The following is a 17,103-nucleotide window of genomic DNA, read 5'->3' on the forward strand; positions in this document are numbered from 1 at the left end:
CCTGTCCATTGTATGGCTAGTGAAGATCATCTCCCAATCCGTGGGCTTTCTATTGATCTTGCTAGCTATGTTCTTTGCCATGCAGAAGCTCTGCAACTTCATGCAATCCCATTTGCCCAACCTTTCTTTGATTCGTTGTGTTTCTGGGTCTCTATTAAGAAAATTTCGGCCTGTGCCAAGGAGACCCAGGGTTTCTCCTATTCCATCCTTTAATGTTTTCAGAGTGTCTGCTTTGACCCCGAGGTCTTTGAACCATTTGGAGTTGATTCTGGTGCAGGGTGAAATATAAGGATCTAGAGTTAGTTTTCTACATGTAGTTAACCAATATTGCCAGCACCATTTACTGAAGAGGCTGTCTTTCTTCCACTCTATTTTTTTAGCTCCCTTATCGAAGATTAGATGGCTTTAGTTCTGTAGGTTCATTTCTGGGTTTTCAATTCTATTCCATTGGTCCTGAGGTCTGTTCTTGTGCCAGTACCAAGCTGTTTTGATTACTATGGCTTTATATTAGAGTTTGAAATTTGGTATTGATATTCCACCATCAGTGTTCTTTCCGTTGAGGAGCGTTTTTGCTATTTGGGGTCTTTTATTGTTCCATCTGAATTTTTGGATTGCCTCTTCTATTTCCTTAAAGAATGAGGTTGGAATTTTGATAGGTATCATATTGAATTTTTAAATAGCCTTGGGATGTATTGCCATTTTCATGATGTTGATCTTTCCAATACAGGAGCCTGGGATTTTTTTTTTGCCATTTTCTAAGTTCTGTTTTGATATCCTTTTTCAAGTTTTTCAAGTTTTCATCATAGAGGTCCTTCACTTCTTTGGTTAAGTTAGGAAATGTATTCTTACCTGACTCAGGTCATGGGAATTGCTCTGGGCATCACCTCCATAATGACAATGGAATAAGTTAATGTAAACAAGAGATATAGCTAGCCCTACTTTGTTAGGAAAGATCAAGGAGACAAAAGGAAAGAAGAAGGCAGATACCTCCTATAGATGGGGTTAGGAGTTAATCATTGCTGGAGAGGAGCATCAGCCTGGAGGCACAGGCGGATCAGGGTTTAAATACAGTAGGGTATGAGACATGGGGATTTGTAATTTTGAATCAGAAGCGTCTGTATAAGCAGGTGAAATGAGGATACTGGATCTACCTGGCACTATCTTGCCTTCTTGTTGGATGAAGGTAGAGGCCACCTCCAGGTGATGGCTCTGCTTGAATCCCCAGAGGAAAGGAAATCTCACCCCCAGATGATGTGCATGCCTGAGTTCCTAGAAGAAGGACGTCCCACCCCCATGTGATGTGTGTGCCTGAGTTCCTAGAGGAACTTGGACAATAGTTTCATCCCAGTCCTGTGTCTTGAACTTGAATCTTGAGCTTCCTGTGACCCTTATCTTGACCCTTTTTAGGCCCCAACAATTACACGCACCATTTTTCACCATGCTTCATGTTTCCTGCGTCTCCTCAGATCACCATGGCATCTCACTTGGGCTTTTCACTGGAGTTGGACATTGCTTTTCTGTTCTTCATTATCCTCATGGCTCAGTTTCCTGATGGTACAAAGTGCATTCAAGGCTGCAAGTTTTCTGAGGACATGTATCTGCCTGCAGTTACTGACTAATAATGAACACTCTAATAAAGACTCCTAATCTGACCTCTCAAAATATGTCCAATCTGGATCTTACAAATGAATTTCAATATAACACAGATGAGGCCAGAGGGCAGAGGGCATCTGGCTGAGAACAACTCAAGAATGGAGATACGGATAAGATTCTGATGAGATTCTCTGGGTGGAGATAGCTGGGCAGAGACCCTGGACGGCAGCATGGCCAATGGGCCAAGAGAGCTGTGAGACCTATGCAGATGCCCCTCAGCCATAATTGTTGAAAGAATGAAAGAAGGAATATAATAGATAATAGATGTATAGATATATCTATTAGATATATAGATAATATAATAATAATAGAATTCTTACTCAAAGTGGACATGGATTTCCTTGGACCATCTTTGGTCACAGAGGAAGCCATGAGTTGTCAACCTCTCAGATGGGACTTGAAGGACAGATCTGAAATTATCCAGGAGACATCTGTGAGCAGGAGGGATGGATGGGCAGAATTCATACACAGATCTCCCCCCACCCTTGCCCCGTGCAAGACATGAAGTTGAGGATCGTGGGCAAATGGACCAACTAAGGTTCCTGAGACTGATTCCTTCCAGAAAATTCTTTCTTTTCCTAAGCACTCCTGAAAAATAAAATTATGCTCCTGGAGGATAAGACTGAGACTGAGACAAAAAATATTACCATGAGTTGAACAATGATAAAACAAAATCATTTCTATCCCTGAGGAATCCAGTATTTGACATTTCCTATTCTGGGCTTGGGGTTTACTCATTTGTAGAGATTCTGTGTCCTCACCTTTAGATGTCAAAAACCTTTCTTTGGGGATTAGTCGTTATGATGTCATAGTATTTTGAATTTTCCAGAGTTATGTACTGTGGATTTCCTTTCCCCAGTCAATTGAGAGGAAAAGGGATATGTGGAGTGGATTCCTATTTTCCTGCATTTACCACTTCAAACCACAGCCCTATTTTTCCACACAGTAGGAGTTGACACCAAGACTGGCTGGAGATTTCACTCTATTCTACCCTTTGACTAGCTGACTGTTCTCAAGTTGCTAAAGAATATAATTATGAGACGAGGTATTGGTGGCTCCTAGTTATTATCAGGAGGAGGGGATCTCATGATCTCATTTTGAATTAAACTACCCCCACCCCAGCCAAATCATCATCTCTCCACTCCTCATCCATCAAATAAACATACGATGAAAGTGAAGGTCAGGAAGTAGAGCTTCCAATAGTATTGGAAAACCTGAACATGAGTGTTGGGGTCTGTCATTTTCTGTGAGGCTGAAAACATTTATTTCATGTTTACGTGCTTCGTGTTTGGGGACTATATATTAACCTATGTGATTGTTTCTTCATTGATCACTCCCTTTATCTGTAATGATCTTGTCTGTTCTAATTGGTTTTAATCAGAACTCTGTTTTATCAGATGACAGGGTGGATACTCCTGCCTTCTCACAGGATGAATTTTCCTGGAAGATTCATTTCCATCCCTTTGCTCAGACTTGTGTTGATCTGTGACTATGATTTGAGTGTATTATAGAAAACACATGAGTGGATCTTGGTTTTTTTTTGCTCCAGTCTGGTCCGCTAATCTTTTACAGGACCAGACTTGGCCCCATTGACTTGTTTCTGTGAATCAATCCAGCAGTCCAATTATCTATATCTCTATTCCATCCCCACGTCCCAATTATTTTTTTGACCATTCGTGGGACTTGAACTTAGGCCTGGACTGCATCAATGAGTCTCTTTGTGCTCCAGGCGTGTGCTCCATCCCTTGAGACAGAACACCACTTCTGGCTTTTTCTGAGTAGTTGATGGATTCCTCCTGGAAAGGAAGAGGAGTTGCCCTTCTGTGACTTAGATCTGAAAACTCCACTCTATTACTTCCCATCATATCACTGTGAAGCTCTTCAGTCAGAAAATCATGTGCAAAGGTCATCAGTGCATGCTGTTCTTCCTGTTGTGTCAAAAGCACACATCCACTCTGCCAGTGCCTCTGCTTCTGCCCATATAATCCATATATGGACTACAGACTCTGCTACCTGGGGTTGACTGTGAACTTCATCCCATGGTTAGAAATGTAATGTCACCAGGTGCATTTCCCTTCAACTGTAATTTGAGGAATGTGGTCAGTTCATAGGAATGTCTAATAAAGAATATCCTGTGAGACATTTATAGAAATCACTGCTTCTCTAAAGGACATAGAAAGACATTGAGTTCATGGTTTCCTTTAATTTAGGACATGTCCTGGGACATGGACTCAGGGCTGGGATACTGTGTCTTAGATATTATTTTTCTCCCTGCTAACACCCTACTACTTGAGCCACATATGTACCTGTGTCCTTTGGGTGGTCAGCTGGAGGAAAGAGTCCAGAACTTTCACATGGCCTGGGCTGGTTTGGAACGTTCCATCTGATTCTGATGCTATCTGCCCCCAGGACTTCACTTCTTCCACCTGATAGCTAAATCAACCTCAGTTGCAAGGAAGCTTTGCCATTTCACCTTCAGCCAGAATGGAGACTTGGTTTCCCTTCCATCCATTTCACTAAGTGCCAAGTTGAAGAAAATAAATACTTGTGTACATGGAAGTGATAATCAGTTCACTGCTCCTAGTGAACACGAGTGTACTCAGCTCACCATGTTCTTGCTGCTCATCTGCTTAGAGAGCTGGAATTCCCTCCAGACCACCTGTCCCAAGCAGGACGTTTTTTTTGGCATGGGGTGTGGAGGGGGGAGAGTTAACACCTCTGGATGGTGAGCACTGATTGGTTCATCCAGGAGATTGACCCACAGGAGACTCTCATAAAAACCAAGGAGCCACCATCCTCCAAAACCATGAAGCTGAAGACAGAAAGCCCCACAGCATGAGAGTCCTGCTGCGGCTCTTCTGCTCGCATGGACTCACATGCTCAACAGAAATCTTAGAAGTCTTCCAGGTAACCTGAATACGGTGATGTGTCTCTGTGGGGAAATTGGTTGTCTGACAGTCAGTGTGTCTATCTCACATTTCTTCTGTGCATCGATCACAATTTATTAATAAGTTGCGCTGATTGTCCATAGTCATCCAAATCATATTCCATTTTGAATTCTTCCTTTGCCATTCTGCAGTAAATATAAAAGATTATTAAGAACATGTGGACAGGGGCTGGGAAGGTGGCTCAGTGGTAGAGTGCTTGCTTTGCATGCATGAGGCCCTGGGTTTGATTTCTCTGCACTGTATAAGCAGATAAAGCTGGAAGTGATGCTATGTCTCAAGTGGTAGGGCGCTAGCTTGAACTGAAGAGCTGAGGTACAGCACGTGGCCCAGAGTTCAAGCCCCATGAGTGACAAAAGAAAAAGAAAAAGAACATGTGGACAGCATGATCTGTGATTTTTGCAGTGTTATTTCATATAGGCTTAGGTATTGAATTTTTATAATTTTGTGCATGTGTTACTTTCACTCACGGGTCTCCTTGTGATCATGCCAAAGAGGCCTAGAATCTCTCCCTGAAAATCCTCATCCTGTCTAGTTCTCTCTCTCTCTTCCAATTTATTAATGCCATGCAGCAAGAATCAGAGACTCTGAATACTTCCAGTAAATTCTCTTTTGAAAGAAGCAAAGTCTGGTAGCTCAGAGTCTGGAGAGAGAACTCTCCAGGTCATTGCAAGCAGGTTACTTGAACACCTGAGTGTTTTGGGAGCAAAACTGAAGATTCATGCTTTAACATGCCTGATGGGGTGTTTCTTATTCAGCCAGAATATTGGTACACATAGACCCTCACAGCTGATAATGAAGAGCAAATCCTGGAGGGTGTACAACTGAGATACTTAATGCTCTATGTCTGCACTAGTAGAGAACTTGATGTCATATGCACAATTGCTTATATCAAGGAAGCTGGGCTTCCCCCACAATATATACACTCATACCCTCCCTGGTCCCCGTAACTGATCCATCCCCCCAGCAAATTTACATTTTAAATTTAATAAAATAGTTAATAAATATGAAATTGACTCATTTGCTATTGACCATTCTCTTTAAATTCTAACATTTAAACAATCACAAACAAGGCCACACTAAAGTTAACAGTACATCCATTTTCATGGCAGCATTGTTTACCATAGCTAAGATATGGAAACAACCCAGATGCTTCTCAGTAGATGAGTAGACCAAGAAAATGTGATATATATATGTGCGTGCACGCGCGTGCACACACGCACACACACACACACACACACACACACACACACACACATACACAATGGAATTCAATGGTTCCATCAGAAAGAATGACACATGCCCTTTTGTAAAAAAAAAATGGAAAGACTTGGGAAAAAATCACATTAAGTGAAGTAAGCCATACCCAAAGAATAGGTCCCATGGTTTCCCTCATTTGTTAGTCCTATAGTTAAATAGCTATGAATAAGATTGAAATGAACTCCAAGGTATGAGAACAAGAGGGTTTTGTTGTTGTTTTAAATGTACTGTATGAAGTTATTTCTTTTTTCTTTTACTTTTTTTCCTTCGGTTTATTCCTCAATCTCTCTCTCTCTCTCTATTTCTCTCTCTCTCTCTCTCTCTCTCTCTCTCTCTCTCTCTCTCTCTCTCTCTCTCTCTCTCTCTCTCTCTCTCTCTCTCTCTCTCTCTCTCTCTCTCTCTCTCTCTCTCTCTCTCTCTCATTGTGTGTGTTCTGGAACTGGGGCTTGAACTCAGGGCTTAAAAGTCTACCTTGCCCCCTTTCTCCCAAAGCTGGCAATTGACCCATACCTCTGATTTTTGCTGGATAAATAAATGGTGATAAGAGCCTCACAAACTTTTCTGCCCTGGCTTTCCTTCCATTGTGATTTTTAGATCTCCGTCCCCTGAGTAGCTAGGAACACAGTCATGAGCCACCAATGGCCCAGTTCTACTTTCCATTAATTGGCAGTTAGTCATGATATACATAGTTCAGATTCATACTTAAATTTTTTTAATTGTTACTATAAAGATACGGGTTACAGTATCATAAGTCGGGTAAAGAGTACATTTCTTTTTGGACAATGTCACCCCTCCCTCTTTCTGTTTGGCTTATTTATAGTGAGTCTAATGTAACCTTCATTCTTAAAGACTAGTTTATCTTTACTGCTGAGCCCTAATTTTTCTGAATTCACTCTTAGCCCTCAGGTGTTCAATGAAGTCTGTTCACTTTGGTTGCCTAGAAACCTGATGTTTCAGCCTAGCTTGAGCTTTGGGGATTGTGTCACTTACTACTCAGGTAGTTCCTCTTCCAGCTTTGTGGAATTACCTAGTGCTTGAACAGGGTATTATTCAGATAAAGTCACATGGGCACATCTGTAGATTCTTGGAACATTTTACTTACATAGCTGCATCTTCTGAAGTTTTCTGACTTTCATGTGGTAGCTGCTTCAGCCTTCCCTGACTCCAGACATTATCCCTGACTTATTTTGCCTGTGAGAGTTCTGTTGGCTTTAGGTTCTCCTCTGTGTGTTGTGGTTTGGAACTTTTCTCTAGGCAGAAAGCACAACTGTAGGGTTCACTTTGTTTTTCTTTTCTCCTGGACCAAAGTCTTGTTCTGTCTTTTCTCCAGTCTGAAAATAGTTCTTTCTTCTATTTTGTCTGGTTTTCCAGTTGCTGTGTAGGAAGGCAAGTGTAATACAAGCTTATTTACTTTACTGGAAAGCAAAAGTTCTCTCCATAATACAGTATTTGATATAACATAGTTAAATTACTTGATGTACTTGTTGATCTAGCAAGAGATGTCTAAAGGCAAAACAGAACAATTATTTTTGAAACATATTCATTTTTGTAATGTATATTGATTCCCTTACTAAGAATCAGGATAGTCTTCTAGGACAAAGTTGAGCTACAATTTGTATACTGTTTCTTTTGCAATATGACACTGTATTGAGAAATAATATTTATGTTTATACTATAGAATCATAGCTATATTTATACTACATAATCACAGTATATTGTAATACACAAATAAAGAATAGTTCCTGGGCTGGGAAGGTGTCTCAGTGGTAGAGCGCTTGCCTTGCATGCATGAGGGCCTGGGTTCAATTCCTCAGCACCACATAAGCAAAAAGAAAAAAGCCAGAAGTGGTGCTGTGGCTCAAGTGTTAGAGCGCTAGCCTTGGGCTGAAGATCTGAGGGACAGTGCCCAGGCCCAGTGTTCAGGCCCCACGACCGGACCCCCCCGCAAAAAAAGAATAGTTTCTGTATGTATGAGGCTTACCTGAGGGTGTTCCTTCATGCCAGTTTGTAGCCACACCTTTGTGTCTGTTCACAGCCCTTGCCAGCAATTGATCTGTTTCTGACTATAGTTTCCTCTTGTTTAGAAGGTCATGTCACTGAAACTTTTTACTCTACTCTTGTGTAGATACATACTTTTTATTTTGCTAGTTCTGTGGCTTGAACTCAGGACCTGGCACCATCCCTGACCCTTTTTGTACTCAAGGCTAGAGTTCTTCCACTTAAGCCACTGCACCACTTCCAGCTTTTTCTGAGTAGTTTATCCGAGACAGGAGTCTCATGGACTTTTCTGCCTGGTCTGGCTTTCGAACTGCAAATCTCCAATGTCAGCCTTTTGATTAACTACGATTACAGGCTTAAGCCATCAGTGCCCAGCTAGATCTATCTATCTATCTATCTATCTATCTATCTATCTATCTATCTATCTATCTATCTATCTATCTATCTATCTATCTATCTATCTATCTATCTATCTATCTATCTATCTTTCTAGTAATGGGGCTTGTACTCTGGACCTCGACACTGTCCCTCAGCTCTTCAGCTTAAGGCGAGTGCTCTACCACTTGATCCACAGCACCACTTCCAGTTTTCTGGTCGATTATTGGAGATAAGAGTCTCATGGAGTTTCCTGCCTGGGCTGGCTTTGAATCTAGATCATCAGATCTCAGTCTCCTGAGCAGCTTGGATTACAAGCGTGAGCCACCAGCACCTGACTAGATCAATACTTTTATATTTGAAATGAAATGAAAATTTAAGACTGCTTATCTTATTAGCCTTCATCCTAAAGTATTTTGTGTTTGTAGGCAAAAATGGCTCAATTTTTTAAAAAATAAATCACATAATAATAAAGCAAAAATGTCAATGAACCTTTCTTTTGTGCTTATACATCTCCCTTTTGTAGGAGAAACCACTGCCAAAGCGAATGAAAACTCCTTACCAGTATCTGTGCCATTTGATGTCCTCTCCACCTTCTCCCCTGCTGTTGAGAGCACAGTGAGTAAGAAGTGCAAACTGCCTTACTCCCTTTCATTCCTGTCGTGGGTTTCCATCTCTTTCCATTCTTTTCCTGCAAAGTCATGGGACTGCATATTCAAGGGTGCTAGATATTTGAGCATAAATCTCTTCTGAGTAGTACAGTAAAAGCTATATATAAACTTCCCCTAAAAATATAGGAATATACATTGGAGAGTTACAGAAAGACCATGCACATAACATTTTATGGACCAGAAATTCTGAAGGTTTTTTGGCCTTAGAAAATATCTGCTTTACAAAAATATTTTTTCTGATAATTTTTCTTTTTATTTTTTTTGGTCATGGGGCTTAAACTCTGGGCCTGGGTGCTGTCCCTGTGCTCTTCAGTCCAGGCGAGTGCTCTACCACTTGAGCTACAGCACACTTCTGGTTTTCTGGTGGTTTATTGGAGATAAGAGGCTCACGGGCTTTTGTGCCTGGGCTGGCAATGACCTGTGATTCTCAGATCTCAGCCTCCTGAATAGCTAGGATTACAAGTGTGAGCCATGGATACCAGGCTCTCATAATTTCATTTTTAAACAGAAGGGAAGAATGATCATTTAAAATGAGAGATACTTACACAACTGTACATGATTAGAAACATTTTAAGAGAGCACAGAACCTAAGTATCTTTCGTACATAAAGGTAGGTAGCTTGTGTGTGTGTGTGTGTGTGTGTGTGTGTGTTTGTGTGTGTGTGTGTATGTGTGTGTGTGTGTGTGTGTGTCCCAGTCTTGGGGCTTGAAACCAAGTCCTAGGTGCTGTATCTGGGCTTACTTCCTCAAGGCTACTCTCTACCGCATAAGCAGAAAAAAACCAGAAATGGCACTGTGGCTCAAGTGGTAGAGTGCTAGCTAGTCTTGAACTGAAGAGTTCAGAGACAGTGCCCAGGCCCAGAATTCAGGCCCCATGATGGACAAAAAAATACAAAAAATAAATTAAAAGGCCATACAAAAAGATGAAGTCACAAAACAAACCCTGAAAATAAAAGCAACTTGAAACCTGTGGCTGAGGCACAGGAAGTACTGCTAAGAAGGATACATTGTTGCAAATATGGCCAAGTAAGATTCAACCATGGAGGTGAAGGGGGAATCAGGAGGTAAAGCCAGGTACAGGATGCTTTTCTCTTCCTTTTGTGAATTTACCACATTTGTATGCACAATTCTTTCCTTTTATTCAGGATTCCCTGCACTAGGATCAATGGGTCACAGGGCATCTCTCCATTCTCTTTCACTTAACTTGGTGGTGAAAATAGGAGCAACTCATGGTCAAAATCCACTTCTGGTAGGAGTTACCAGTAGTCAATACCATCGATGAGGTAAAAGAAAACATCAACATTTCCTATTAGGTCCTCATCAATTGCTTTGTAATCCAAAGTGATGAAGGGTAGGGGCTAGGGGAGTCAGCTCAAGTACAAGATCCCCTGCAGAGGAAGAGGGATCTAGCTAGTAGCTAGAGGCTCTCAGTTTGAACTCTAGTACTTCTGTTTAAAAACCTTTAACTAGGGGCTAGGAATGGGGCTTAGTGTTAGAGTGCTTGCCTAGCAGGCATGAAGCCTTGTGTTCAGTTTTTCAGTACCACCTAAAAAGAAAAAGCCAGAATTGGAGCTGTGGCTCAAGTGGTAGCATGCTAGCCGTGAGTTAGAGATGCTCAGGGACAGTGTCCAGGGCCTGAGTTCAAGCCCCAAGATTGTTTTCTCTCTGTCTCGCACTCTCTATGTAGACAGATAGCCAGATAGATAGATAGATAGATAGATAGATAGATAGATAGATAGAGAGAGAGAGAGAGAGAGAGAGAGAGAGAGAGAGATAAAATTTCTACAGATAGCCGGGCGCTGGTGGCTCACGCCTGTAATCCTAGCTACTCAGGAGGCTGAGATCTGAGGATCGCGGTTCAAAGCCAGCCCGGGCAGGAGAGACCGTGAGACTCCTATCTCCAATAAACCACCAGAAAACCGGAAGTGGCGCTGTAGCTCAAGTGGTAGAGCGCTCGCCTTGAGCTGAAGAGCAGAGGGACAGCGCCCAGGCCCAGAGTTCAAGCCCCACGGCCGACAAAAAAAAAAAAAAAAAAAAAAAAAAAAAAAAAAAAAAAAATTTCTACAGATAATCTGTTACAGATATAGATAGATCTGTTATCTTTAGCAGATAGATAATCTATAGAGTTTATCTATCTATATCTATATCAATTGGTATCTAGTTGTCATTTATATTCATGATTTCAGGACATCAAAGATTTACTCAACATAACCTCATTACTGCTTGTATTTCAATCTTGGGGTGTGTGTGTGTGTGTGTGTGTGTGTGTACCTACACATGCATGCTGGGGCTTGAAGTTATAGATCTGTGCTCTTGTTTGGCTTTCTGTTTTGTTTTTGTTTTCTTTCTCTCCTTTTCTCTTTCTTTCTTTAGGTGCTAGTTCTAGGCTTGAAATCATGGCCTAGTTCCAGTCCCTGAGACTTTTACCCAAGGTAAAGCCACAGCTCTACTTTGGCTTTTATTCTTTGTTTTTGTGGTTAATAGGCAAGAAGAGTCTCATAGATTTCCCTGCCCAAGGTGGCTTTGAATTGTGATCCTCAGATCTCAGGCTTCTGACTATCTAGAATAGCAGGAATGAGCCACCAACGAATACCTAGCTTTGTTTGGCTTTCTGGGTTTCCATAGTACTCTGTCACTTGAAGCAAACCTCCAGCTCGGCATTTTGCTGCTTACTGGAGATAAGACCTCATTCATTTCTCTGTGTAGTCTAGCTTTTAGCATTGTAAATTTGCTGCACTTGTTGTGCGTTGACATCCTTGGTTTCTTACGTGGAATTGTTCATAATCTTATTGAAGAAGTCTTGTGTGTGATGAATTGTGTGATTTTGGAGGTTCTCTATCTTTGATGGTTTAATTACAATGTGTTAAGTGATCACAGTTTGTTCTACTTGAAGTCTATTGGGCTGCTAAATGCTTGAATATATAGGCTCATGCTAGAAATCAAAATTGGAAAAGTTTTGATCATTACTCCTTCCTTTTTGTGTCATGGGCCTTGAACTCAGAGCCTAGCTCTGTGCATGAGTCTCTCTGTGCTCCCCACCACCACTTGTCAGAGTTGATCATTTCCATTTTGCTCTGTTCACATGTGTTCTGCTTGCCAAAATTTGCTGCTGAACACCTCTAGTCATTTATTTATTTCAGTTATTTCTTACAAGTTTTCACTTTTGTGAATTCCTGGTTTTACTGAAGATCAAAGGTTGGGCCTACATATAACCAGGAAATGATACCTGGAATTTGTGTGAGTGGCTCAGACCCCTTTAATTCTATTCTTACTGCCTTATCCTCTTTCCTGCAATCCACACCAGTGGCCAGTTGGGGCTTTCTTACAACTAGTTGACCAAAGAACAGCATTGGATCTAGTTTACTCCCAGTTCTGCAGGCTTTCTCTGAAAGATGGCCTCTGAAGTCTTAGATTTAGAACTCTCTTGGCTTTCCATGCTTTCTCCTCTCTCTGTACCACAAACACACACACAGACACACACACACACACACACACACACACACACACACACACACACACACACACACACACACACACACACACACACCAGACATTTAAGCCATGATTTCTTAAGTAGAACTATCTTTTGATACTTTAAATAGTCCAAAATACTTGATGTGGCACAAAGTAAATAGTTCATATTTTCTTTTTGTTGCCAGTCCTAGTGCTCCATCTCTTTCTTGGGTGCTATCCCTGAGCTTTTGTGCTCTACCACTTGAGCCACAGTTCTACTTCCAGAATTTAATGCTTATGAAGGCCCAGGTTTGATTCCTCAGTACCACATAAACAGAAAAAGCTGGAAGTGGTGCTGTGGTTCAAGTGGTAGGGTGCTAACCTTGAGCAAAAAATGCTCAGGGACATTGCCCAGGCCCAGAGTTCAAGCCCCAGGACTGGAAAGAAAAAAAGGAGGTAAAAATCTCACAGACTTTCCTGCCCAGGCTGGATTTGTACCATAAACCTCCTAAGTAGCTAGGATTTCAGGTATGAGTCTTAGGTGCCCAGTTTAGGCATCCTACTTCAATAAAGCTTCCTCAGCCATTACTTGTGCAGAGCTCCTATCCCTTGTTTTTCAAGAACTTATTAAAGGCTTTGCCACATTCTTTAGATTTGTTGTCATTACATTTCTATTATTATTACTTCCCCCATCACTGCCTCACTCTCTCTATCTTTCTCTCTCTCTCTGCCCTCTTCTTTTTTTCTTTCTCTCTCTTTCTCTCTCTCTCTCTCTCCTTCCTGGTGGGTTTTGAACTCAGGGTCAGGATGGGGTATCATTGGCTTAGTTCTTTTTTTTCTCAAATATGATGGCCTATCATTTGAACAACAACTTCAATTCTGGCTTTTTGATAGTTAACCAGAGATAAGAGTCTCATGGATTTTCCTATCTAGGCTGGCTTTGAACCACACTCCTCAGATCTCAGCTTCCTGTGTCACTAGGATTAGAGGTATGAGCCATTAGTACCCAGTTTCAAATAATATCATTTTTAGTTTTTTTTTTCCTGAAGTCATTCATAGCTAAGAAACAATGATGCTAATTTTCATTAAGGAATTAAGCCTCTTCAAAGCCCCTTAAATTCCAAATGTTTTTGAGTTTTCATGCTTTCTCTGAAACCTATGGACTAGGCAAAGTATATATGTGTAAATTCACATTACCCCATCTGCCTAGCCCAGCTTAGCTACTGCCAACTTGCTTATTCTCCCTAACATTTGGGAACGGTGCTTTCTGTGGAGCTAAGATGTGCAAACCAAAGGATTCAATTATACTCGGTAAGGATAAATCAGCCTTCATGAGGCCTCCTGTCCATGGAAGACCCATGCTGCAGGGAAGAGTTTGTTCCCAAGAAGAAGGGATGCAGATTGGAAAGAATGACCTGGTGTGCTGTAATTTGCACTGTGAAAACCACAACCACACAGATAATTGTTCATGAGGCCACTGCATTCACAGCCCATCTCCACTGATATTTTTTGCCAGTTGTGGGGCTTGAACTCAGCCTGGGAACTGCCACTAAGCTTTTTTGCTCAAAGGTAGAATTCTGCAACTTAAACCCATCACTACTTCTGGCTTTTTCTGTTTATGTCACACTTCATGCATGCTAGGAAAGCACTCTACCACTAAGCCACATTCCCAGCCTTCACTGATCTTTTTATGCATTCCATTTTTCACATGTTAAGTAGAAACCTTGTATATCACCAGGAGCAGAGAGGGACTTATAGCCTGTAACAGACCAATGCAATCAAAATAGTTACCTAGAGGGTGAAATGTGTTTCAAACTTAAATTTTAAAAACCCTAATTTAATTAGAGTTGGGAAAAGGATTTCCTAAAAAGATGACCTCTAAAACAACAGGCCTTGCTTCAGGGCTTATTAATGTTCAATGTCCTATGGTGTAGGGTGGGGCCATGGTTTTAAGTCACAGATTTTGCCCCAAAGGATTTCATAGATCCATAGAATAAAAGACATTCTCAGAGAATAATGAGAGACTGAATCATTAAATGCCAGTGGTTTAGTACTAAGTGTTATAAATAAAATAAAGAAGGAATTACTCAGAAAAATGAATCTATGCACAGAAAATGGGCAAAGTAGTCTTAACTGGGTAATGAGATGAGAACTTGGGGGTGTGCCCTGCTTGGGATGTGAGATGATTGGGAGAGACAAAGGTATGCAGTCTTGACTAGAACATGTATTGAAACATGTATTCTAAAATCTAACAAACCTGGTCCAACAGTGATGCCTAAGCCACCTTAGAGTGGCTTCATCAGTACATCCAAACCATGCCCAGCCACAACCATCCACTTTAGCATTGGTTCATCAACTTATGCATTTGTGGTTCCTTTGCTATGGACCAGGGATGGAGCGTGCAGACCCAGGGCAAAGTCAGCAGATCCTAGATGGCTGCTTCTGAACATACCCTGTGGTTTGTTGATAACTGGCTTACACTTACATCCAAGACAAGCTCCTTGGCTGTAAGCCATGGAAAGATGACTGAGGCAGGAAAGTCAGAAGGAAAACAGTAAGTCTGATCATGGAAGTCAGGAATCTTCCATGTAGGCACAGTACCTAGGCCCTGGGTTCAAGCCTCAGGAATGGCACACCCAAAAAAAAATAATACAATAGTTGTAGCTAGTTTCAGTGACTGTAGTATTTGACCACACCTAGTGATTAATGTGGAGACTAAGAACAAATTTGGGCAGTATGCTTGCCTCTTTTTCCTCCTTTGGTGATATTCCACACTTTCCAGGCTTTAAATGATCCCTTCCCCCTGGTAATCACCAAATGCAATTTCTAACTCAAAATGCTCTTTCCCAGGCTTGGGGAATTAAAGGCCTGTCTACTAGACAGCTCCAGTTAGCCAGGCTATCTCTCAATGGTGAAGCAAAATTATTTGCCTAAAACAGAATTTGAGATTCCTTTCCCTGCTTGCTAGAACATTTCTCTTCCTACCATCTTCTCATTGTAATAGTTCTACCATCTATCTTATTATTTGCTTCAGCCAAAAGCCTACATCATCTTTGGAGCAAGTTCTAATGTCTCATTTTACAAAACCATTTCCACAAGCTGGGCACTAGTGGCTCACACGTGTAACCTTAGATACTTGGAAGGCTGAGATCTTAAGGTCACAGTTCAAAGCCAACCCCTACAGCATAGTCAGTGAAACTCTTATCTCCACTTAACCACCAAAATGGCCAAGAGTCCAGCTGTCACTCACATGTTCAGCATTACTAGAGTGAAAAACTAAGTGAGATTGCTAGGCTTTGAATTCAAGCCCCAGTACCAGCAAAAAGAAAAAGAAAAACAATAAACAACAAACACTACTTCATCTACTACTTTTACTCCATTGTTGACATTCTAATCTACACTGACCTGTACTAAACAATGGCCACACAGGGCTCCTGGCTTTCACTCTTCATTTATTCTCCACATTGCCACCATGGTGAACCTTGAAAAGCACATATCACATAGTGATACCTCCTGCTATTATCCACAGTGGAAAGTTCTAGAAGAAACCCACATTGATTGCCCTTGCTTATATGACCCTATGTGACCAGACTCTTCTCTGGGTCATATGCATCTGCCACCATCCCTCTTCACTCATTTCATTCCAGTGACACGCAACCTTGATGTTCCTCAAAAACACCAAGTCTCCCACCTCACAACCTTTGCTCCAATTGTTCCCCTCTGCCCAAAATCATCTTTCCCCAACTCTTTCCTTCATGACTCGTTTGCGGAACTCACACCTTAATTCATTAGTCACCATTTCCAGGAAGCCTCTTTTATATAGTTTTTTTTTTGTCGGTCGTGGGGCTTGAACTCTGGGCCTGGGCATTGTCCCTCAGCTCTTCAACTCAAGGCGAGCGCTCTACCACTTGAGCTACAGCGCCACTTCCTCCCGGAAGCCTCTTTTGATCATCTTAAGGTAGCTGCACCCAAGGTTGTGGTTGAGGCAGAACTTAAATAACTCCATTTCTCCATTTTCTTTTGTTTCATAGTGTTTGCCACTGTTTGGATTGGGGGGGTCATGGGGCACGAAATATGGGCCTGAGCACTCTCCCTCAGCTCTTCAGCTCAAGGCTAGCACTCTACCACTTGAGCCACAGTGCCACTTCCCACTTTTTCTCCTGATGTGATGCTGAGGAATCGAACCCAGGGTCTCAAGCACTCTACCACTGAGCCACCTTCCAAGCCTGTTTGGATTTTTTAACTGTTTCTTTGTCAGTTAGTATCCTCATCTAGAACATCAGCTCTATGAAAATGAAGTTTTTATACATTTTAATTCCAGGCCATTCCTAGACATTGAAACAGAGCTTGGCTCCCAGTTTTCCTTCATTAAATAGTTGATGCAGGGCTGGGAAGGTGGCTCAGTGTTAGAGCACTTGCCTTGCATGATTGAGGCCCTGGGTTTGATTCCTCAGCACCACATAAGCAAAAAGCAAAAAACCGGAAGTGGAGTTGTGGCTCAAGTGGTAGAGTGCTAGCCTTGAGCTGAAGAGCTGAGGGATAGCGCCCAGGCACAGAGTTCAGGCACCACGACTGGACCATAAAATCAATCAATCAATAAATAAATAAATATTTGATGCATCATTGCCAAAGATGGTGGATACCGATGGCATGAACTTTCATAAAATCGTTGAGCATGCTGGCATCAATTTACCTCTCTGTCTGAAGATGAAGTTAATATACTATCTCTTTCAGAATGTAATGGGAGTC

The 17,103-nt window shown here is 41.6% G+C and overlaps 1 protein-coding gene across 1 annotated transcript in view; it reads right to left on the reverse strand.

Annotated features, from left to right (window-relative positions):
- Window positions 1–6,657: 6,657 nt before the first annotated feature.
- The window catches only part of LOC138835013 (uncharacterized), a 68,774-nt gene continuing 58,328 nt past the window's right edge, over window positions 6,658–17,103 (reverse strand). Inside the window, exons 11-12 of the mRNA XM_070033739.1 lie at window positions 8,794–8,922; window positions 6,658–7,232 (exon numbers count right to left, since the gene is read on the reverse strand). Coding sequence (XP_069889840.1) covers window positions 7,209–7,232; window positions 8,794–8,922 — 153 coding nt within the window. The 3' untranslated portion in view covers window positions 6,658–7,208. The remainder of the gene's footprint in view (window positions 7,233–8,793; window positions 8,923–17,103) is intronic.

Source organism: Dipodomys merriami, unplaced genomic scaffold (assembly GCF_024711535.1).
Source record: "Dipodomys merriami isolate MVZ:Mamm:240054 unplaced genomic scaffold, mDipMer1.0.p SCAF_222, whole genome shotgun sequence".
NCBI lineage: Eukaryota > Metazoa > Chordata > Mammalia > Rodentia > Heteromyidae > Dipodomys > Dipodomys merriami.